Below are 25,991 nucleotides of genomic sequence, written 5' to 3' on the forward strand. Positions count from 1 at the left end.
TTTCTAAAATGCAAATTTAGTGCTCGACTAACATTTCTTATTATTGACAATTGTGAAAACAGCTATTGCTTAATATGTCTTTTCATGATCCGTTGAAATGGTATTTTTGTAACAATATAAAAGTGTTTACTGTCACTTTTGATTAATTTAATGCATTCTTGATGAATAAAGGTATTACATTAAAGAAAGAAAAAAAAAATGATTGACCCTAAACCTTTGTATAGTAATGTTGGTCAAATGTATCTAGAAAAACAGATTTTAAGAGTTCACAAACTTTCTGGAACCACTGTTCACACCCTTCATTTCAAACATGAATCCTGTTATTTTTATGGATCAATTTTTTTTTTTTTTTTTTACGTTTTTAAAGAATCTTCATGCCGTTCTTATTCATATATTATATTCATATTCATTCAATAACTTTTAGTTAAATAAAACTACATGTGAGTTGAATCAATAATTTGATGTTAAATTTTTGATGAGTAGTTTTATTTTGCCTTCTACAGACTACTGAACTGTTTAGGATTCGTGTGGTGGGTGGGTCAGCTTCCTGCAGTTACCTGTCTCCCCATGACAGCAGACCTCTGTGCCACCCAACCGTGGACAGGTGAGCCCACATAACCCAGCCGAAAAAAAAAAGATCACTAAATATGCACTACCGTTCGAAGGTTTGGGAGATGTACAGTTATTTAAATGGTTAGTTCACCAAAAAATTAAAATTAGCCTATGTTTTACTCACCCTCAAACCATCTTAGGTATTTATGACTTTCTTCTTTCAGATGAATCCAGTCGGATTTACGATAAAAATTGTCCTGGCTCTTCTAACCTCTATCATTGTAGTGGGCGAGTGTTTCTGTTTGACAATCCAAAACACATTAAATAAGGCGTGCAAATCCATAATAAAACATGCCTCACATGGCTCCGGGGTTGAATGAAGGCTTCCTGTAGAGAAAATACCCATATTTCAAACGTAATAAACACTATCACTTCCGCTATCAGTCATATGAATGACGTAGGACATCAGGATTGCATAATTAGTGACGAATGCGAAGAGAGAAAAAAAACAAACTCAGACCATGAATTAAAAGCACAAAATTAGTATTTGTAAAGAAAAAATGTCGGAGGATTTTAATATAAGCCAAGGGGAGACTGGTTTTTCTTTGCTTAAGTAAGGGAACTTTGCTTCCTTAAAGCGAACTTGTGAGACTAGCATATTTCAAAGTCTTATCCACACCTCCCTAAAGTGGCTCATTCTAACACGCGCCCACATCTCTATGTCACTATGTGGGAAGATTTGCATATTGCCTCCAAATGTTCACGCCATGCTGCCATGTCGTATAGATGCTGTGTCTTTTACTGTGAAAGCGAAACTACTTTGTTTGGCCTTTCAAAAACAGGGTGATATCCTATTAGATATCCTAATAGAAATTTGATTGCATATGTGCTGCCACTGCCAGACAAAAAAGCTGTGGTTAAAAGCGATAAAATGAGCAGACTGGACAGAAATTATCTTCAAAAATGCATGTGTTTGCAGCGCACACTTATTAGAAAAGGTTCAGTAAAGTATTGTCTTTTGTTGTTATGGGTGAGTCTACAGATTTCTTGCCATATGTTAATTCCATCTCACGACTATGCCGTGAACGAAAAAATGTCTGTGTGCATGTGCGTAAAATAACAAACTGACAATTTATATAGGCTGTGATCATTTATAATTGTAAATACATTGTTGTGATTAATTGTGGCTGCAACAATAATGTAGCTATAAAAATAGTTGCCTGCTGAAATTGAAAAGTATACATATTCATCATCACTAGTTAGACATGGTGAGTTTGTCTTTACTATACACGTTAGATGTGATCCACCTCTGAGTAACAATCTAGTCAGAGCATCCATACTTTGAGTGAGAGTATAGTGAGAGTTGTCTGGGGTTTGCAAAAAGGAGATTGGGAGGGTAGGTGGTGCTCGGGGTGGTGACTGGATGCAGTGACTCGAAAAAGGCAGTCCGGAACAAAAAAAATCACACCCAGGTCCGACGGTGCGAAAGTACCAAAAATTGGGTACAGTAGTTCCACAATTAGCTCTGGTACTGAAAGGTGAAAAGGTTCCTGTGGTGCGAAAGCCCCTAATGATAGAGCTAAGAAGAGCAAGGACAATTTTAATATAACTCCGATTGGATTCGTCTGAAATAAGAAAGCCTTATACACCTAGGATAGCTTGAGGGTGAGTGAAACACAGGCTAATTTCAGTTTTTGGTTGAACTAACCCTTCAGTGGTTGCGCTTATTTGATCAACAACACAGTAAAAAAGTACAATTGTAAAATATTATAATTTAGAATAAATGTTTTGTATTTTAATATATTTCTTAATGTAATTTATACCACTGATGACAAAGCTGAATTGTCAGAAGCCATTACTCCAGTCTTCAGTGTCACATGATCCTTCAGAAATCATTCTTATAGGCCTATGCTGGTTTGGTGCTCAAGTAACATTTTGTATTATTATCAAAGTTGGAAAAATTGTGCTACTTAATATTTTTGTGGAAACTTTTATTTCAGGATTCTTTGATATATAGAAAGTAAAAAAAAGCAACATTTATTTAGTTTTCAATCCTTTCTAAATGAAAGTTTCTTTAAAAATAAAAAAATAAAAAACTGACCCCAAACTTCTGAACTGTAGTGTATGTCTAGAAATTCCTTGATACAGAATTTTGTCTGTACCCCCTAAATGCTCTTCAGTGGCGCTAAAGTTAATATCTCCAGCTGCTTTAAACTTTTTAATTGGTCTCCAAACACCCACATCAAGGTATTTTAACCTAGTTTGCACTAATTTTATCCTCTCCTCTGCATCATGTTTGTGAGGCTCTAAAGAGACAAACCCAACAAGCCAAAGCATGAAGAGCTCATCCTCTCAGTGCTGTAGGTGTAACACACAGTCTCAAAAAGCCAATGATCCATTTCTCAATTTAAAGAGCTTAAAACTCAGTTCCACAGTCGTGACGGCAGCCTCATTCGCTTCTCTGCCTTCTATTCTGGGCTGTTTTCCTCCCTCTGAAGTGAATATAACAGAATTATGATGTTTTTATTTGTGAATGTGTTCTGGTTTAAAGTTTAACGTTTTTAAATCAGTAAAATGGAATGGACCCTTAGAGCAGGTTATGTATGAAATCATAAACTAAGGAGTTCCATGATCTGATTATGAGTTATGAGTTAATAAATAGTATCTTAACGTGAATAGTTTGTGAAGTGCGTAAAATGACTAATTAAGCAAATTTTATGTGAATTGAAGTTTAATGACATTTGTTAGCATTCAAAAGTACATTAACAAAAAAAAATTCAGCAACATCATTTGTAGATTTTTAAAAATTTAAATTGAAAAGTTTAATAACATTTGTAAGCAATAAGCGATGATCCATATAAACAATACCATGGTATCACCATCTTATAGGATCACTATTCCAGGATACTAGCACTGTGCTTTTTTGTTTGGTGCAGATATGAGAAAAATTGATGTTGCCGAGGTGTCTGAGCACCTCACTTTTGCACTCTCATCCAAGTCTGTCACTGTATAAAAAGGTTGTTTATTTGTAATTATGATGTTCAGATGATAGCAGAGACATTCCATTTCTCATGGGGTTACCTGCTGTTCTCTGATGCAAGCCGCTGCTCTTGTGTTCTGAAAGCTAGCAGTTTAACTGTGCAAGTAATTAAGTTTGTCAGCCATTGCTGAAGATGTGTACATTCATCTAGAGGTTTCACAAGCAAGATTGTTACATTTTCCAAGTAACGACAGGAAGCATATGGTTGCCACAAACATTTATCATCCAATAGATACAAGTACATGTACAACAAGTACAGAGAATAGAGAAAAAGCATGCAAAGTTAGTGTAACTCCTGAAACAAAGTCGAGTGTGTGTGTGTGTGTGTATGTTTTGGCTCCCTGAAGTTCAGGTTGAGATAAGGTAAATTGTTCAATGAAAGACAAGATAAGTAGTTTGCTGTGAGATAAGAAAACCCTTGTGTGTGTGTGTGGGAGAGCTTTCTTTCCGATAGACCAGAGCTGATGAATTCAAGTGAATTCCCCTCACGCTTCTGAATTATTGTTCCCTGCATTTAAATCCTCTCAGAAACAATCGCAATTAACGCAGACGGACTGCGTGTCAGAATTAATCTGGCTTTAGCCTAGCTCTCAGAAAAACTCAGCCATGCTGCAGTCACAGCTTCAAATTACCCTGCACTCCTTTTTTGCCGCAGCTTTTCCCTCTGTCATATTTGATCGATTATTTCCAGAATTGCACAGGGTGAACAGTGAGGGCCTGAACGCTGTGTGTTTCACTCTTTTTTTGTGGTTTAGCCAGGTGATCATTGTCATTTATGTCCATAGGCCATTTTTGATTGATTTATTTTCTCAGTCTGAGAACCTGTAATGATAGTGAGACCTGCAGATGAATCCAAGTGGTAATTAACATGAGTAATAAAAAGCTAATTTTGGACTTGCCATTTTGGAAGATAAAGTAAGTGGTCAGTGGTCTGACACTTTTTTTTTTTTTTTTTTGCCTTTTTTCTATGCCTCTATCTTTTCATCATAATTCTGTCTTATGTAATGATGAAACAAATGGAAGTACATGTTCTAGAAAATGAAATTACAATAGAGCTATATCACAGTGGTGTGACATATTTGTGATATTGAGTTTGGTAATGAACCAGTTGCATGTCATACCTCTTGTCTCAGTTATTTCCTTACCCTACCCTCCTTTACTGCACAATCATTGGCCAAGAAAACTTTTAATTAAATTCTAATAAAAAAAAATATGTTACTTAAATGTCTGAGACGGTATTGACTATGAACTTCACAAAACTGATTATAGTCTGCCCCCTAGTGTCTGAATACATCACTTACAATATGAATCATGTTTTTCTCTCACAGGGCCCTGAAATTATGTGGTCCTGGTGGTCCTCTGCATGTGAGGCTTGTGATTGAATGGGAGAACAGAATCAAAGAATGGTAAGATACAAACAGCTTCATAAAATATTATTATTCTAATTTAAAGCAAACATATAGTGTCCAGTATTAGTACGAGTCTTTTCAATAATATGATTAAAACGTAATTTTATGTGTGATTCATATCTGTTTCAGTCTCTTTGGTAACATTCAAGAGGAAGTTATTGAGGATGCAGAGAGTGTAAGAATGCAGCAGCAGAATCATGTACAGCAGCACAGTTGCACACTGGATGAATGTTTTCAGCTCTACACCAAAGAGGAGCAGGTACTCTCTCCTCCAGGCACACTTTCTCTCTTTTATACTGATTTCTTTCTTGTTACTTTTAAATCAGAATCAGAATCAGAATCAGAATGAGCTTTATTGCCAGGTATGTTTACACATACAAGGAATTTGTTTTTGTGACAGAAGCTCCGCAGTACAACAGAATGACAGCGACAGAACATAAAACACATAATAAAAGAATAAAAATACAAAAATGTAGATAGTGAATGACAATATACAAATGACAATTGTAGGCAGGTATATTACAAAATGCAGTTATGTATGTACATGTGTATTATGTGCAAAATTTAAGTGTATACTAAGTATGTGTGTTAGATAAATAAAGTGTATGTGTATATAAATATAAAGTGTAGTGTGTTCGCCGTTATTATCAGCTGTTCATAAGATGGATTGCCTGAGGGAAGAAACTGGTCCTGTGTCTGGTCGTTCTAGTGCTCAGTGCTCTGTAGCGTCGTTTATCCTGTAAAGACTGGATAAATATGAATGTGAATGTGTGTAACTATATAGAGATATTAGGAAATATATATATAATATATATATAATATATCTCTGAAGAATCAGTAAAAAAAGGACTGAGACTGTGGCAACGTCTCCAAGATTTTTGAAGAAGCCTTCTTGCAAAGCTACCTGAGAAACTATGCACAAGGACAGAGGCTGTTTCAAATGCTAAGGGTGGTTACCACAGATGTTGATTAAGTCACAGTTTTTCTCAGTCACTTTGGTACATTTTTCAGATCAGAGTTGAAATTCTCAAAACTACCTGTTCAATTCTCACATTATTGTGTCACTTGTGCACATCAAAAAAGCAGTTTCTCATTTCTTTGAACAAGTTACAAATGCTTTTTTTTCACATTATGAGACTTTTTGTCAATTTGGCATGAAGTGAATATTTACTAATGAAGAGAATGTAGATGATAAACCAATGATAAACCATTTCTCTGAAATAGCTCAAAGGTTCATCTCATGAATCTTCAGTTAGAAAGCGTATACTGTTTATACAGAGGACAACACAAGAGTTTCAAATTCTGACAATTGACTTATTTTCATCTTTGTGCCCAAATTTATTTTTCCTTTTCTATATCACAATGACATTGTAAAGGTTTTTTTTTTTTTTTTTTGGCCAGACCACTAGTAAAAGTGTAACTGGGAATTCAATCCGGTCTCTTTCAGTCAATACCCCACATACAGTAATGTGTAAATGTGTACTTTTGAAATGATTATATGGCATACATAAGCATATGGCATACTGTTCAATACAGTAACTGTCATCCAAAATGTTGCTATAGTTTACATCAGAACATCGCTCCAGAGTGCATTGTTATATTTACAACGTGACTAAGCAATTTGACTGTCTTATCCGTACACAATGACACAAGGACTTGTCATTCTGATGGCACTGACATGTTCATTAACACAGATATTTACTTTTGAGAGATGAACTAAGGATCAGACTAAGAGTGGCTTTTGCAGGTTATCCATGGTGTTTTGTTATTTGTACAAATTGTTTTGAGAAATGCACTTACTGTTTTGCAAATTGTGAGTTTGATTCGAGAAATGTACCAAAGCGACTGAGAAAAACTGTAATAGAAGTTAATTGATAAATAAAATCTATTTATGACATTATTTTAGAATGCATTCTCACTTTACTGCATTTTTACACTTTAACGCTTGCATTATTGGTGCCTAAAACCTTTCACAGTATTGTAGCTTTACAGGAAGGATTCTTCAAGCATTTTGGAGGCATTGCCATGGATTTTCTGAATTTAGTCTGTGACTGTCATTCCATACAGGCTGGATGTTAATGAGATCAGATCTATGTTTGGAGGACTGGCTGTTGTCAGACTCCTTGTGCATACAAAAATCTCATTTAATTATCACAATTAATGGCAAAAGGAATGCTTGGAAATACAAATGGATGTTTCCTATACACACTACAGCAAAATATATACTAAAAAAGAATAATTGACTTAAAACCATTTTTGTTGGTGAAAATACTAATTTTTATCAATGTTAAAAAAAAGATACTTTTTTTCAGGATTCTTTTGATTAACAAAATTCAAAGAATTTAATTTCAATTCAATTCAAATTTATTTGTATAGCGCTTTTTACAGTTCAAATCGTTACAAAGCAACTTTACATAAAATTAAGTTTCTATAATATTTACTGTCAGTTTGTGCGCGTATGACAGGATTTTTCAGAAAAAATTAATACAAGACGTAGTCAGCCGGATGATGAACACTATTAACAGCAATTATTATATGATGCAGTCACACTTGTAGCAATAATTGTTAGTTCTGTTTGTTGATTCAGGGTTAGCATCATCTGAGGTCCTCTGAGGGTCAGCATTATCTCTTCTCAGGGGTTCTGGATCCAGACTGGAGCTTGTGTAAATCCTAGCAAAACAGAGAAACAAATAGAGACACAAATAGAGACATCATTAGCATAGATGCTGTTCCAACAAAGTAAAACTAATTAGTTTAACCCAAGCTAAAGAATAAGAATGCAAAGAATTTGATCAGATACAACTGCAGTCACAATTTAGGAGATACATTATTCAAATGCTTGGCGAAAGAGATGCATTTTTAATCTAGATTTATACCGAGAGATTGTGTCTGAACCCTGAACATGGTCAGGAAGGCTATTCCAGAGTTTGGGAGCCAAATGTGAAAAAAAGCAAAAAAAAACTCTACCTCCTTTGCAAACAGCAAAGAACAGCATTTGATTTGTAAACACAATGTTTTCATCTGAACCTCTAATTGTAGCACTCTCTATTCTAATTCTATTTTATGTATTTGTTTACCTTTTTATAAATTAAACAAAGTTGGACCCTCTAACACTTGCACTCTCTATAAAAAAAAAAACCCCACTTCCGATCATTAGTTTTTTGAAAAACTACTATTGAAGACACTAGGCGCGTTTCCACTGTCGGGCCAAAAAAAGGCGTGCTAGTGTGTGGTAGGGCCAGTCTCGTTTCCACTATCACTTTGCCAGTGCTTGATCGTGCCTCGTCGGTGCTCCCTCGAGGCCAACTCTGAAAACCTTGGGCCAAAGCGGGCCAGCCGGAGTAAGAGGAGTGGTTATGAACAAAGGAAAAGTTTCTCCGTGTCTGGACAATGTCTGCGCTGCGGATCATAACAGAAAGTTGAGCTATAACACCAGAATTAAAGACTTTTTTAAATAAGTTGAGCTCAAAACTTTATTTCAGTCATCAGCGAATGTTTAAAATAACTTGATCCGATGTGGATTATAATCACCATACAAGGCAGAAATATTTATAAGCGATGCAAAAAACATTACTATAGAAAAGATGGTAAATGCAACCTCTTGAAGAAATCAGATGTCAGCTTCTTATTCCCGATCACAATTGTGTATTTATTTAGTAACAAAAATGTATTTATTTATCTATGGGAGCTTTTATATAAATATAGAAATTATCATTATTTCTAAATGTGATGTATATAGGCTATTGTGGCTTCAAATAAACAGAAACAGACTAGACTGAATAAGCAGGGTCTCCTTCCAACAACCAGTGCTGGGTGATGCGGCCGAGTTCGGCTGCCTGGGCAGGGGCTGGCACCCGGGGCTTGTATTCCCATTTGTGGAACTGCTGGGAGAACACAGGGGAGAGGCCCAGCCTCGCCAGGATCTCTCACTTAACTTCGGCATAACTGTCGGCAGTCGCCAAGGGGAGCGAGAAGTAAGCCCTCTGTGCTTCACCGGTGAGGAGGGGTGCCAGCGCACGTGCCCACTCGTCCTCGGGCCATCCCTCACGGTGGGCGGTGTTTTCGAAGACCTGAAGGAAGGCCTCCACATCGTCATCGGCTGTCATCTTGGGTAACAGGCGGGTGGCTTGTGCCCGAGGCTCAGGTAGTGGAACACGCTGGGCTGCAGCAGCCCGGACGGCGGCGAGTTCATCCTCCGTCCTGCCCAGTCGAGTGGCGAGGTGTTCTGCTATTTGCTGCTGGCGGATGCTCACTTCAGCGAGGCGTTGTAAGACGTCCTCCATTGTGGGGACGCGCGCGCCACCTTCCGTGGTGCTGGTGACACAAACAGGGAAAAAAAATTAGGAGTTGGGGCGGTGATCTTGTCGTTAATTCTTCACTGATATGCCCGCATTCTCCACCACTGTCACGGGGTGAAGAATCAGTCAACAGGAGGAGCGTGAAATCAAAAGCCCCGGAGGGTGGATTTATTGAATATTGTGGGGTGCCTGGTGAAATGTGCTGCTCCGCTTTCTGGTGGCCGGTGATTCCCGTGTGCTCTCCGTTCTCTTCGGTGCCAGTTAAGGTGAAAGTGGGTGTCCTGACGTGCTCCAAAGTGGGTGGGCTGTCGATCACTCGCTGCTTTCTGTGAAGAGATGAGACCGGGATTAAACCAGCGTTGCATTCGGTTCGAGACCATTGTTTGAGTGCAGCGTGTGCTCCTTAAGAGTGTGCAGGCTGATGGGGAGCAGCTGTGACCGATCAGCCCGTGACAAGTGCTGTGTCCAAATTCAGGGTCTGCATCCTCCTTAGGATCCTTCCTACCCGGTTGAACGAGGATGGGTCCTCCGACGACCGCAAAAACCGGAAGTCGGTGTTTGTGAATTTGGACAGCATACCCTTCTTTCAGTTCCCTCCCTTACCCGTTGCTCATATCCTGTCGCCTAGCAACCGTGACAGCGCTAAGCAAGACACGGGTGAAGAGCTCATCGTTCTCTCCCCGGAGCTTTATAAACACTTCTGTCTGCTCTTTCGTCCCTAGAAGCGTTAAAAACAGCTTCAATCACTAACAAATAAGCTGTGTGTAAGGGGATATTCACACAGGCAGTAAGGAAGAAGCTAGTTTACGAAAGTAAACTTTTTTTTTTTTTTTTACATATACACGTACAAATGTAAAAAAAAAAAAAAACTTAACGCTAAAAGCCAGTTTTTTAAAAACATCGAAAATAATACTCCTCCCCCACTCCTCTACCGCTCGCTTCATCCTGCCGAAAAGAATTATGGGATAGGTAGGACGCGAAAGGATCCACCACACCCATCCTTCCAATTCGGGGAAAAGGAGGACGCATTTGTGGGCCGCATTTGAAGGATCCTACGAATTTGGACAGCCTTCGTCGCGGCGCTGTGACGTAGCATCCTTCAAATGAGTCCTCCGAAGGATGTAGACCCTGAATTTGGACACAGCCAAGGACGTGCAGGTGTTTTCTGTTGGTTGTCAGGGCGACGCTGATTCCTCTGGGAGTGCTCGTCACAATATATATATATATATATAATGTTAGGTAGTAAATAATAGGATAAACTAATTTTCTGTGGCATTTTTCAGCTCAGCATGATAATTATATGCAATATGTAAGTACACGAAGCGATGTATATATATATATGAACATCGCTACGTGTACTGTGTTGAGCTAACAGACTTGTCATAGCACTTACATATTGCATATTATTATCATGCTGAGCTGAAAAATGCCACAAAAAAAATAGTTTCTCCTATTATTTACTACCTAACATTTTATATATTTCATAATATTCTATTCTAGGTCTGTCGAGGTTATAAGTTTAGTGCCTCTACAGACACTGAAGCGGCCTCTTGCTGTCATCTGTGTTTGTTGTCTCAGGCTAATGTTTAAGTATATGAAGTATATTGGTTTTGATGAAAAGCAAAAACTAAAATCAGCTCTGAAAACATAGAAAAGAAGAAGAAAGAAAGAAAGAAAGAAAGAAAGAAAGAAAGAAAGAAAGAAAGAAAGAAAGAAAGAAAGAAAGAAAGAAAGAAAGAAAGAAAGAAAGTGGACTGAACATGAAACCAAAAAATACTTGAAACAGTGATTACACTGAAATCTCTTATGGTGTAGAGAGCTCTACAAGTCTAACATAAGAGTCAACCAATTATATAAATCTGTATTCTAGCAGAGCATTTATGTTGTTAGGACTTTCAGGATCTGAATCAATTATGTTAGGATGTCAGGAGCATTTGATTACATTTTATGTAGCCATCATAATTGTTCAGATCGAGAACTTATTTCAGTTAAGAAGTAGTTCACCAAAATTAACATAATGTTGTTGTTTTTTATATGCACACTTATACTGTAGGTCAAAAAATAAATTCTGGAGGGCAAATATTGAATAAAAACTGTTATTTTTGACACAAGTGGGAACTAATGCAGTACAAAAGATTCTCTGTGGAATCTAAGCTTGCAAGTCGAGTCGTTCGACATTTATAATATCAGGGCCGATCGCTATTCCATATTCAAGATTTTTCAAGCCGATTTAAAAACCCACTTGAGGAGCAAATGGAGCTGGTCTCCCACCAACCGTTTTTGTCTCACATCCTCTCACTCTCTTGGAAAGGTCACTCTGAATTCATTCTTCTCTATACTGCCTGTTCTTGACAAGTACCACTTGATGAATCTTACCCATGAACCCCTGAGGGTTACCTCATCATGATTGGCTCTACAAATATATTATCGATGCTCTAACAATGTCATGATGTTACTGAGGCAACACATCTACCAGGATTTCAGTTATCTAAAAAAATAAATAAAATGCTTTTAACATAGTGGGCAGTATATGTGGCATATGGCTTCCAGCAGCAGTTAAATCATTCATTTTTCTGTGCATACTTTGAAGATATAAATAAGAATTTACTGATGGTCTGCAGAGGACTTGCAAATATTCAGATGCTGTTGTCCTTTCTTCGATGCATGTTCGCTGCAATCCATTTTGTCCCAGCGGTGTATTCCAGAGATATAAATGTTTTACTGCACCACACTGAGACAAAACAGGTTCAGATAACGACATGGTTTAGTTGACCATGGAGAAATCTGCATTTTAACAAACCCAAGAGAGAAAATGTTATTTATTTGCCTGTGAATGTGATTTTGAATCTCACATGGGGGGCATCTGACTTACTACATTGATTTGTTGCATGTGACATACATCACAAATGAGTTCTGGACTGTTTATAGCAAATGTTTTTATTCCCCTTGCAGCTGGCGCCAGATGATGCATGGAAGTGCCCCCACTGTAAGCAGATGCAGCAGGGGATGGTGAAGATGAGCTTATGGACCCTGCCTGACATCCTCATCCTGCACCTCAAGCGTTTTCGGCAGGTGGGCAAACGGCGAAACAAGCTCTCCACCCTCATTCGCTTTCCGATAAGCGGTCTGGATATGACTCCCCATGTGGTGAAACGCAGTCAGAGCATGAAGAATTTGGCCCCGTGGCCTGCAACTTGGAAACATGGAGATACTGACTTCCTATATGACCTGTATGCAGTCTGTAACCACCACGGAGGCATGCATGGAGGCCATTACACAGGTGAGTGAGCTGATAGTAAGAAGCAAGATGTTATTTGTCCATTTAAAATGCTTTTTAAATAAATAAATAAATAAATAAATATATATATATATATGTATATATATATATATATATATATACAGTATTGTTCAAAATAATAGCAGTACAATGTGACTAACCAGAATAATCAAGGTTTTTAGTATATTTTTTATTGCTACGTGGCAAACAAGTTACCAGTAGGTTCAGTAGATTCTCAGAAAACAAATGAGACCCAGCATTCATGATATGCACGCTCTTAAGGCTGTGCAATTGGGCAATTAGTTGAAAGGGGTGTGTTCAAAAAAATAGCAGTGTCTACCTTTGACTGTACAAACTCAAAACTATTTTGTACAAACATTTTTTTTTCTGGGATTTAGCAATCCTGTGAATCACTAAACTAATATTTAGTTGTATGACCACAGTTTTTTAAAACTGCTTGACATCTGTGTGGCATGGAGTCAACCAACTTGTGGCACCTCTCAGCTGTTATTCCACTCCATGATTCTTTAACAACATTCCACAATTCATTCACATTTCTTGGTTTTGCTTCAGAAACAGCATTTTTGATATCACCCCACAAGTTCTCAATTGGATTAAGGTCTGGAGATTGGGCTGGCCACTCCATAACATTAATTTTGTTGGTTTGGAACCAAGACTTTGCACGTTTACTAGTGTGTTTTGGGTCATTGTCTTGTTGAAACAACCATTTCAAGGGCATGTTCTCTTCAGCATAGGGCAACATGACCTCTTCAAGTATTTTAACATATGCAAACTGATCCATGATCCCTGGTATGCGATAAATAGGCCCAACACCATAGTAGGAGAAACATGCCCATATCATGATGCTTGCACCTCCATGCTTCACTGTCTTCACTGTGTACTGTGGCTTGAATTCAGAGTTTGGGGGTCGTCTCACAAACTGCCTGTGGCCCTTGGACCCAAAAAGAACAATTTTACTCTCATCAGTCCACAAAATGTTCCTCCATTTCTCTTTAGGCCAGTTGATGTGTTCTTTGGCAAATTGTAACCTCTTCTGCACATGCCTTTTTTTTAACAGAGGGACTTTGCGGGGGATTCTTGAAAATAGATTAGCTTCACACAGACGTCTTCTAACTGTCACAGTACTTACAGGTAACTCCAGACTGTCTTTGATCATCCTGGAGGTGATCATTGGCTGAGCCTTTGCCATTCAGGTTATTCTTCTATCCATTTTGATGGTTGTCTTCCATTTTCTTCCACGTCTCTCTGGTTTTGCTCTCCATTTTAAGGCATTGGAGATCATTTTAGCTGAACAGCCTATCATTTTTTGCACCTCTTTATAGGTTTTCCCCTCTCTAATCAACTTTTTAATCAAAGTACGCTGTTCTTCTGAACAATGTCTTGAACGACCCATTTTCCTCAGCTTTCAAATGCATGTTTAACAAGTGTTGGCTTCATCCTTAAATAGGGGCCACCTGATTCACACCTGTTTCTTCACAAAATTGATGACCTCAGTGATTGAATGCCACACTGCTATTTTTTTGAACACACCCCTTTCAACTAATTCAACTAATTGCCCAATTGCACAGCCTTAAGAGCGTGCATATCATGAATGCTGGGTCTCATTTGTTTTCTGAGAATCTACTGAACCTACTGGTAACTTCTTTGCCACGTAGCAATAAAAAAATATACGAAAAACCTTGATTATTCTGGTTAGTCACATTGTACTGCTATTATTTTGAACAATACTGTATATATATATATATAATATATATATATATATATATATATATATATATATATATATATATATATTACACGTGTCGTTTTTTTAATGCTTCTTCAATTGAGTTTCATTCAGTGACATAAATCTAATGAAAAAAGTCACGTTTTACACTCTCACTAGTATACATATACAATACATGCATTATATAGGTGAATTCTTATATGCTGTGTTTATTATTCTATGGTGGAAATATGAATGAAATGGAGGTTGGGAGGAAATTGATGAAATGTCACCACAGATCATGGTAAATCGTATAAGGTGGTATACAGGAATAAAGAAAAGAAAGTAAGATTTAACAAAAATGGATGAATGCTTAGTTGCATTATTATTATTAAGTTGTGTCCAATTATTTAATTGTAATTTGTTTTTCCCATTAGGATTAGGACTGAGTAAGGTCTCACTACTAACAGGAACCATGAATGTGGATAACCACATTGGGGGAAAAAAAAGAGATATAAGCTAAATCTCCTTCTCTATGAAATCTCTTAGGAATTTTCTTCAGTAAACTTACAAATAAAGGTGCATACATTATAGCACAGCATGCTAGGAAAGACGGTATAAACAAGGAATTTTGTCACAAATGTTAATTCTATTTTCTATAGAATTTTATCTTTTGATCCTACCTACATTACTTCTCAAAGTGAGATATTGTCATTTCAGCATAATGCAAAAGAACAGAGTTGAATTTCACAGAAAGAGTTTGCCTTACTTTGTTGTCAATACCCAGTTAAACCAGTGTTCATACTTTACAAAAAATACCTAATAGATTTGCAGATCCCCTGGTCGTTTGACTGTGGCTCAGACCAATTCTCTTTTGTATCTGTCACAAAATGTGAATTATTTTTTTGTCCACCCATTGCCAACATTTATTAGGATCTCTACAGATATTCTCAATTAAATGTTTTGATATACTGTAAGGATACTTGTTTTTTATTTACACTTGACATAACTGTTCTATATAGCATTACATGCATATTATGCATAATAGTGGCCTTCGAGCTTTGAGGAGTTGTCTAGCTGATTGGGATAATGTCAATTCTTTTTGTGAACATAGCTCAGTTTACATCAGCTAAGATCAGTAAGATTTTTATTAGGGGTGTAACGGTTCACAAAATTCACGGTTCGGTTCGATACGATTCACTGGTGTCTCGGTTCGGTTCGGTACGGTTCGGTACGTTTTAGATACAGCAAAAAGAAAAAATTGGCAGATACATTTCCTTGATTTAAAAAAATATATATTTATTAAAACTAACAAAGTATGTTTTTTTACATTGAACAATGATGGAGCTATTCTTTACCCATCTTCTATGGTGTTTTCTTAGTAACATACTGTATAAAACAAAAACAGCTCCTTATAAAAAAAAAATGAAAATTTTATATTATTATTGTAGTAGTTATGAACAAATACAAAGATGTAACTTTTTATATGGAACTCTATAACTCTTTATATTGAGTGTGTTTTTACTCAATTGGTTCTCTATAGGGCTTTTGTTTTTTGGCTCAAAGCAGGAATTACGGTCTGGCTGAAATGAGCTCGTGAAGGAATATTGTAACGGGGCTCAATTACATTAAGCATATTCTTAAAACCTGCGTTTTCCACTACAGAGCGCGCTCGCTCACTCAGTACGCGCGGCGCTGGACTCTGGGCTCAGCGTTGCCCTTCAGATACAACGCGATTTGTGCTGCACTATGCCAAGAGCAAAGTAGGTGGAGTTTTCAAAACTGCCCGTGCATACGTTCTATTTATAACAGTTCTTCTATCTAATAACGTGCAGGCCTGTTAATTGTATCGTACTGCTCAGGAAATTCCGATACAGTACAGTACTAGTCCATTTTGATTTCCGTGCTTGCTCGGATGCCCCGATCGATTGGTAAAGTGCACCCAAACACCACACCTGTTGGTTATTGGAGGATCTTATATTTCTGGTCTGTTAAACGCATTGGCCATTTTGCAACGAGCCTTCAGCGCGTACTGAGTGAGCGAGCGCCTGACTGAGTAGCCTATATAACATATAAAGTTGGTGTTTTTTTTTCTTCGGGGTTGTCAGGGGCGTTGCCTGTTACGTCGTTTGGGTTATTGAGCTACCTTGTTGAACGCATATCATTATATTTCACAATTTTTTATTTATTTTGCAAATATAATTAATTAGTCCAACGAACCGTTCGGTACATAATGCGTACCGCGTACCGAACCGAAAGCCTCGTACCGAACGGTTCAATACGAATACGCGTATCGTTACACCCCTAATTTTTATGTTTTTAAATAAGTTGTTTTATTACACTCATCTAAACATTTATTTGATTAAAAAATACAGAACAAAATATTATATGAATAAAAATGCAGTATTGTGAAATATTATTCTAATTTAAAATAACTGCTTTCTATTGGAATGTACTTAATATGTTATTCATGTGATGCAAAGCTGACTTTTCATCTGTAGTCCTCTGTGTCATATGATCCTTCAGAAATTAGGGATGGACAAAAATGCAATATCAGTATGTATAGCAATATAAACAAAATAAATAAATAACGGTGATATGATTTTTAAAAAACATTTCCGATACATTACCGGTGTTTCCCATACATTGATTTTTTTGTGATGTTTGACTTTGTTTAATAAACATGAGCACTGCACGTTTCAAAATCATAAAACGGCGCAGGTGCTCTCATTGCGCCTCCTTGCTGGAAGACAATCAGTTTGAACTCTAAATAATAAGCCTATCTGAAATAAAAAGCTTTGTAACATTCTGCACTATTCCCTTTAAAAGATTGAAGTGACTATGATTTCTTTCTTTCTTTTTTTTCTTCTTTTTTTTTTTTAATAGATTACAGAAATGATTACAGTTACTTAGCAAGGATGCTTTAAATTGATCAAAAGTGGTAATTAATTTATAATGTTACAAAGGATTTAGGGCCTTATAATACACCGGGCGCAATATGATGTAAGTGTGTTTGCTAGTTTCAGTCTGGAGCATTTTCCCATCAATCGCCACGTCGTTTAATTAGCAAATGCATTTGTGTCCTTTTCTGCGCCCATGGACTAAAAAAGTTGGACTAAAAAAGAGGTGTGTTCAGGCGCATTGTTATTTTAAGGAGCTGAAAATAGACTGCGCCATAGACCAACTCAAACTTGGTATAACGTCTGGCGCAATGTTTTTTCTTTGTTATTTAAAGAGCATGTTAGTATAGATGGGTCCACAATGTGCGTATACACAGCTTATTAAACACAGGGACTCACAGCAGCACACAAACATATTACAAATTAAAGAATTGAATAATTTTTTGTAGGCTATATATATATATATATGCCTACACGGCGAAATGGATAGTCATCGCATGTATCAGAATTTCATCTCGAAAATGCGTTTTGTCTTTGCGCTTGCTAAATTCCACCATATAAATAGCAAATCCGTCATGGCACGAGTGCAACTGACTATTAAAGGGAATGGAAGATGAGACTCTAAACTGATTGGTTTATTGCACGTTAAATCCAAAAAACACCCATTACTCATTAAAAAGGGAGGATTACAGATTGGCTCTTTTGAATGGCATAAAGGCAGTATTTGTGTGTGTGTGTATTACAGTATATGTCTTTGTAAAACAGCCTATTGTAGGAACTCCGTGGACGGCCACTGGTACAGTTATGACGACAGCAGTGTGGAGATTGTGCCAGAGGATGAACTGTGCACACGCGGGGCATATATCCTGTTCTACCAGAGAAGAAATGTCATCCCACCCTGGTCCGCCAACAGCTCGGTCAGAGGTGAGTAAATTAACCTTTGTGGCCACACTGCAGATGAAAGCTGATTGACCTTTTTTGCAGTGGATCAACATAAGGCAAATATTTTTTTCCTCATATATATTGCAATGTGAATGTCCAACAGATTTTCTTACCATTGGAAAAGTCATTTTCTCTAACAAGCTACATTGACAGTATTTGCAGTGTGCGAAATATTAAAATTTCCACTTACCTCTACCCAGATCTTGAATAAATAAATGACTGAACTGTAATAACTGAGTGAAGCGTTTTTTGAGTTCGAGTTCATTTTGACTGGTGGCTAAGATGCCACTGCCTATGCATGACTTGGTCGCCATGGAAACGATAATACAGAACATGTGCAGATGATGAATTTTAGTTATTAAAAATGTAGGGGCAGTGAGAGAGTGCAGCATGCTTTAAGCCCATGTCTAGGAGAAACATGGACCAGCCACTAAACAGTCTTTATTATCTCATTGTGCAGGTTCCACCAGCTCCTCTATGTCAGATCATTGGCTCATCCGTTTGAATGGTGATAGTAAAAGAGGAAGTATGGTCTCACGGTCTTCCACAACATGCCCTTCTTCCATCCCAGACTCCCCAGAGTCTCCCATCTTTCAAAATGTACCCTCAATGGACGAGAGAGGTGAGTCTTCCCATCCAGTTTGTTCTCGTCATTGTAAATAATGATTGCAAATACAAAAAGGATGTTCCTTGACAGAGATTTCATTATATTTCTTCACTTTTGTTGTGTTGTGGGAAAGTGTTTTCCACCATGTGGTAAATATCAAATATTGTGTAAATATCAATGTCTCTAGGTGGGTTTGAAAGCAGACCTTTCGTGCGAGGAATCCAAGGGCGTAGCGTAAGCATGAAAAGTCCCACCAAGACCAAAATGCTCCCACTCCGATGGTCCTTTGGAAACAAAGAACGCCACAAACCTGCCCAAGTTCCTGGCCAGGCTCCTGCAGAACTGGTGGAGTATTTAGAGTCTGGCAGAAGGCCAAGATGCACCAAAGACCCCATTGTTGCCCTAATGAATCGACCTTCTGATAAAACAAGTGGTAAAGAAGAAGTTACGAAAAAATCCACAGCCAAATCTTCAAGCCACAGCAGCCTCGGACCTCCAGAGTTTCTCAAAATACCACAGGGTCAAGAAAAAAGTAGCTCAGAGAAAGCAATGGGCCAACAACCCAGCAGCAGACCAAGAGAAGATGGAACTTTGACCAGACGGAGCAACAGAAAATCAAAACAGGACAAATCACAGTCCAGAAACAGCTCCGGCACAGGGATCCAATCCAGTTCCAGTGGTCCAAGCAGATGGGATGATCCAGGTGAGGAGCGACTCCATCTGGAGGAGAAACAGAGGAAGGGACCGGAGACAAAACATCACGACAATGTCTTCGCTTTTCTTAAAGGTGGTTTCATGAAGAAAGACTCGCTTCGGAGGTCTCGAGACAGTGAATCTATGAAAAGTGGTGACACAGATTTGAAAAGCCTATCTGGAGTTTCACTCTCCAATGGGACACACAAAAAAAATTCAGAAGGTAAAGCTAATAGCACTAACCAAGCTCGTAGCAGACTTGGAGATGAATTTGCAAATGGCAAGGTGAGTCGTGGGTCATCAGACATTAAACGCTCGCAAAGTTCTTCCAATATTCAAAGCAAGGCCGATCTAAGCTTAAGGAGGACAGCATCTCTACACAGGAATGGCACGTTGGCAGCTCAGCTGCAGAATGTTCCTATGGACAGGGGCTCTCAGAACACCCTGCAACGCACACGCTATAGCACAAACTCGCTGGGCAGAAAGAAGGCAGTCCCTGAATCAAGCTTCTGAGACTTACTTCACTACACCCAAATATCACAACAGTGTAGCAAATATCTAAAAGCCCAAGTAAGAACTATGTTAAGAAAGAAAGCTTTGAAATTATGGCAGCACACTATGAAGTTGCACATACTGTACATTTGGAATAAGTGGATGATATTTTTGTTCACTTTTCTCTGCTTATATGAAGTGCCTCTGAACCAGAGCAAATTTTTATTTATTTTTTTGTCAGATTGTGTTTTGGCACTGGAATTACATTGCACACTGGCCTCAGCACCAGGATTTTAAATTGAAAAATGATTTGCCTCAGATCTGCCACTAAATAAATTTATCAGCTGTAAAACATTAATGTAATTGCTATATATATATATATATATATATATATATATATATATATATATATATATATACATATATAACTTTTTAGTTTCATCTTTTATGATTCTGTACTAGATTGTACTGACTGGCTGCTAACCTCTCAAGGGTTTTCATGACATTTATCAAAGATGTCAGTTCCTGCACTTTCTGTGAATTTATTACACCAATGTCTGACTTAATCGTGCTCTCAAAACACATTTGTATAAGAAAATTATTTTAGAAAATTATAAAATCTAACAGAATCTAAAGGGATGAGATATATTTCTAATGCTCTATCACATATGTACAAGGATGGCATGTTGACAACACAATGTATTAGACAGAAACCCTTAGTAAAACAATGTCATTCTGAAAAGCACAAATACAACAACCTCACCTTGTCACCAGTGGTTTAATCCATCACCTAAAACTAGTTTGAATGCAGTAAGAAGAAACTGTTTAGCTTAAAGGATAGTACACCAAAATAATTAAATTGTCATTGTTTACTCACCCTCATGTTGTTCATGTTTGACTTTTTTATTAATATACCACAAACAGAGATGTTCATGCTGCTCGTTTCCATTCATAGAAAGTTAATGGTAACCAGCAACTATCAAGCTCCAAAATGATGACACCATTAAAGGGTTAGTTCACCCAAAAATGAAAATTATGTCATTAATGACTCACCCTCATGTCGTTCCAAACCCGTAAGACCTCCGTTCATCTTCGGGAAATCAGTTTAAGATATTTTAGATTTAGTCCGAGAGCTTTCTGATCCTCCATTGAAAACGTATGTACGGTACACTGTCCATGTCCAGAAAGGTAAGCTTTGTTGAAGCATTGGTCCAAAAAAATTATAATAATTACGACTTTACTCAGCATTGTCTTCTCTTCCGGGTCTGTTGTGAGCGTGTTCACGATGCTGCTGACATATGATGCTGACGTGTTTTCCAATAACAAAGATAACACGTCAGCAGCATCATACATCAACAGCGTCACTGCAGTCTTGTGTTCGAACGCACTCACACCAGATCCGTAAGAGAGGACAATGCTGAATAAAGTCATTTTTATTTTTTATTTTTGAAACCAAAATGTATTTTCGATGCTTCAACAAATTCTAACTGACCCTCTGATGTCACATGGACTACTTTGATTATGTTTTTATTACCTTTCTGGACATGGACAGTATAGCATACACACAGTTTCAATGGACGGACTAGTTAGACACTGATAATACAGGTTTGAAACAACAATGTACAATGTTTTTTTCATTCCTTTAATCAAGTTCATCTGAAAATGTATGATGTGTTCAAATAACGTGATGATCTAGCAATACCAATGACTGCAGAATAAAGAAAAGCCTCAATATAACCAGTAAAGTGACCTTAAAGAGTAGAAATCTATGACACGGATTGTGTTTGGCTCTAATTGCTCGGAAAAACAGTCAGAACATGTCATATTGTCACCTTCTTATTTGGACTAATTGGGTCCATATGTCAATTAATCTGAAGAATAAGACAAGAAAAACAGTCATTTTTATGTATCCCTCTCTAGAAGCATTTAAATACTCTGAATGCAGCTCATTTAACTCTACATGCACTGCAAAGCTCATTCTTTTGCAAAATAAAACATTTTATGCATTATCAAATATTAAAATAACTTTTTTCTCAGTATGATTGTGACTGAATCAAAACTCAAACATCAAACTGAATCAAAATCACACATCTGTGTGTTAAATTAATCTAACAAGTCATGGACCAAACAGAAAGTGTCCTGTTGATTATTGCACATGATATGGAATATTTACTAGCTCCTCAAATGTAAAATACTATGTTTATCTCTTTGCAATCTAGGCTCGTTAGAAATCCGTGCCTCTACCTCCATTTTTGAAAAACTCCAAAAATGTACCTATACATAATATTTACTACAGTTTCCAGCTGAAATGAACACTAGTGGAGGTAAAACACTAACTTTTATTCTTTATACACAAATTATTATTACAGGAGCAGATTATTTATTAATAAAGACTTTTTTTTGTGCAGCTCCTTGCACAATATTATGTTATGACCTCAGAACCGTTTTACCACATTGCATGATTTGTAAACTAGTACTGTACTTAGTGTTTGCATTATGTGACCAGTTCCATAGGTTATGCTCGATCTGGTAGTATAGTAAACTTGCTCTGTAACTCACCTGGTACAGCACTGCAAATGTGATGCAGAGCACTTCTGCAGCAAGAGAGCTCAAAGACTTAAATTACATGGCAAATGTGTCTTTATCTCATGGTTTTAACAATTTATTGTGAGTGGTATTATATGTCAGATGTGATAGAGCATTCACATGTAGCGCCACAAACGTTTCGATTATAAACTGTGACAATTTGTACTACAACCAGTGTAATGAAGCATTGCCAGATTCACATCCACCTGTTTGGAGGAGGATTAAACGTTAGCAGTGCTTCTCGCATTCTTGAGTGTAAGAAGCAACATAATTTAATCTGGCTGAGATGTTGCCACAGGCACATTTTTCCAGTGAACCTGGGATGCAGTAAATACAGTAAAGTGTCAATTGCACTGTAGAATAAGATTTAATAATTGATACATTTATAGATATGCTGTTTCTATATCACATAGTTTGTATTAGTTTTTGTTGATCTGAATAAGCAAATATATGAAATGAAGGTTTATTTGTTTCAGTGCTCAAACACCTTCTGCCTACTGTATATGTTCAGAACAAAGAACATCACTGTTTTTAGTTTTTTTTAATATTTTTATATTGCATTTTTTTTTTCATTACTGTGCTGTAGAATTTGTTATACCATTGTACCAGATAAGAGATAATTCAGTTTTAAAGTTTTCAGCATTAATTGAAAAAAAAAAATCAGCTTTGTTGAAATATGTGTACATTTTTGTTTCCTTCTGTCAACATCTAATCATCTCTGTTATTTTGTTGAATATGTCAAAGGGGTTATGTAAAAAGCAGCAATTACACACAGCATGTAACAGGATTTGTGTAGACATAAAGGTCTGCTCCCCAAGGGCATTTTGTTTTTTTCCACTACCATCCTTTCAAAATAATCCTGCTTTCACTATGCTTGAAATAATTATTGTACTGACAAGACAATGAATGAAGGAATCTTACCCTGAAATCTTCTCTTTTTTTTATTTGTTTCTTTTGAGATGTTTTATATGCAACTTTTTATAAACATTTTGTAATGTCTTTGTGAGTGTGTGTGTGTGTTATACCAAACAAATCTATGGATAATATATTTGGGAACAGTATATGTAAGGATAGATTATATGTACAATTCAAATTATCATTGAATTATTCCACAAGGGTGCAGGTTTATATTCAGTTTTGTGTGGACCTGTGTCTATACAATAAACATATATTTTTGTATAATTCCTGAAATTAAAAAGACATTGGTATTCACAGCACGTTTCTTAGACTCTTTTAAAAATACTAGTTTCAACGTTTATGTTGATTCACATCTAAAAGTGTGTGTGTGTTTGCATACTGAATGACACTAAAACTGTCACCACTCTGTGCAGCACTTTGTGAAAAACTTTTTTTGCTTTGGCTACAATAGCTCCAGTTCCTGAGGGAGTCTTCACAGAGCATGCAAAGAGCAGCCTGATCTATTCCTCATCAGCATGCACTACCCTATAGTCTCCATCCTCAGTTTGAAGACATTGGTGTCAATTTTTCAGTATCTCTGCTGTGTCAAGTAGAAATCTAAATTCTGGTATTTTTCTGTAATCATTCACAAAGCTTGGTTAACATTATTTTGAATGCAAATTGCATCTAAGACATTTACTATGCACTTCAGAATTATATAATAATTGTTATAATATTACAAGGAATGCAAGGACAAGAAAGTGATGCTTGATTTGTCTGCCCCCTAGAAATCTGTAATTATTTCTGAGATGTTTGGGACCACTGAAAACATCCACACATACAAACTTGGATAACTGCCAAATAGCTCTTACTTTTCCTGTATAACATTCTGTAGGTGTTTTTAAAAACAGACATCACTTCACCCCAAAATGAAAGTTCTGTCATCATCCTCATGTTACAAATTTATATGTTATATATAAATCTATATCTTAGTTTCTTCTAAAGAATATGAAAGAGCAGGTTAGATAGAATGTTAGAGACTGATCATTTCAGTCACCGTTCACATTCATTACAGCTCTTTTCCACATAATGAAGGTCAATTGTGTGGCGAGAAACGGTCAATAGACAGTTGTCCACAGTGTCGATGCAAGGAGCAGATCAAGCACAGAAGTCACTTTCAAAATGAGAAGGTTTCTGTCGGTAAGTACAATGAATTAAATCTATTTAAGGAACTTATTTTTTTCCATAGCAACAGTAAATGTGACTGCACTTTGAGGCGGTCATTCTGCTTGACATTTCATTTTGTATTTAATGGAAACACATAAGTCATTTTTACAGGTTAGAAACAACATGAGGGTGATTAGATGAAACTTTCATCAAAAATGTCCATCTTTGATATTTCATCCATCTCTGTTTACAGCATTGCTACATTTAAAGGACAAAAAATAGGATCATATGAGACATACAATAGATTGCTAATTTAAACATATTATTTAATATTTACTGCAATTGTTTCCTTGGCCATCAGCTCCTAATAAGGTGAAACAGAGATTTGAGGGTGAAGCTTATAAACGTTGATGACGTTCATGATGTAAAAAAGGGAGTCATGACGACAGAGTTGGGGATCCAAAAGCAAGGCTTTATTTCATAGAGCATAGTCTGAACAGGCAGGGTCAAACACAAGCAAACAATAACGTCCACAAGCAAAAGAGTAATCCACAAGATAGGCAAAGGTCACGGCCAGCAGCAATAAATCAAAAACAAGGTAACAGTCGATGAATCAAAAAACGAGAAAGGCAAAATCTCAGAAACTGGGAAAGGGGCTAAACATTCAATCACCAGCGAAGATGTGTGCATGCTATTCATATAGTCCTACTAATATGAGGCAACTGTGAACTGGTAATGAGTGCTGATGAGTCCGGACAAATGATTATGGGAAATGGAGTCCTGAGTGAATAGCAAGTTACAGAATGGACTGTACGAATAGGATACCCTTGAGTAAAGGTAAATTCATAATGCACACATGAATTATCAGTTAAAACTTTGAATTCTATTAATTTAAATTTATGTATTTCTTTTTCTTTTTTTGCTTTATTATGATATTACAATGCACTCCACTATTATTGTCACCCTTGGTAAATATGAGCAAATGTGGCTGTGAAAATAAATCTGCGTTTATCCTTTGATTCTTTCATTCATAAAATTCACAAAATTGTAACATATCACTAAGTAAACTAATTGAAAGTGGGGAGAAAATCTCATGATGAAATAATTGTTTTTCTCCAATGAATGTTGGCAACAATTATTATCACTCCTATAAATTATTTTGAGTAAAATATATTTTTTTAAATATCAATTACCATTGATATTTACATTTTCTAGCACACCAGGTGACTAGAAGCATGTCATTGTCCAGACATGGCTTTCTGTTCCATAGGGCTATACATATGAGGAACACAAAGGCCAAATACACATTAAACATCCATCACAAGAAGTAAAACCAAAAAATATAGTTCTGATGTACAGAACAAGATTATTGAGCTACACAAAATAGAAAGTAGCTGTAAGAAAA

General features: G+C 36.8%; 1 protein-coding gene across 1 annotated transcript in view; it reads left to right on the top strand.

Annotated features, from left to right (window-relative positions):
- The window catches only part of usp43a (ubiquitin specific peptidase 43a), a 135,770-nt gene extending 112,034 nt beyond the window's left edge, over positions 1 to 23,736 (top strand). The window contains exons 9-15 of the mRNA XM_052558337.1: positions 504 to 604; positions 4,921 to 4,998; positions 5,131 to 5,260; positions 12,252 to 12,579; positions 17,968 to 18,126; positions 18,605 to 18,766; positions 18,939 to 23,736. Coding sequence (XP_052414297.1) covers positions 504 to 604; positions 4,921 to 4,998; positions 5,131 to 5,260; positions 12,252 to 12,579; positions 17,968 to 18,126; positions 18,605 to 18,766; positions 18,939 to 19,957 — 1,977 coding nt within the window. The 3' untranslated portion in view covers positions 19,958 to 23,736. The remainder of the gene's footprint in view (positions 1 to 503; positions 605 to 4,920; positions 4,999 to 5,130; positions 5,261 to 12,251; positions 12,580 to 17,967; positions 18,127 to 18,604; positions 18,767 to 18,938) is intronic.
- The last annotated feature ends 2,255 nt before the right edge of the window (positions 23,737 to 25,991 follow it).

The sequence above is a fragment of the Carassius gibelio genome, chromosome B6 (genome assembly GCF_023724105.1).
Source record: "Carassius gibelio isolate Cgi1373 ecotype wild population from Czech Republic chromosome B6, carGib1.2-hapl.c, whole genome shotgun sequence".
NCBI classification, from domain to species: Eukaryota; Metazoa; Chordata; class Actinopteri; order Cypriniformes; family Cyprinidae; genus Carassius; species Carassius gibelio.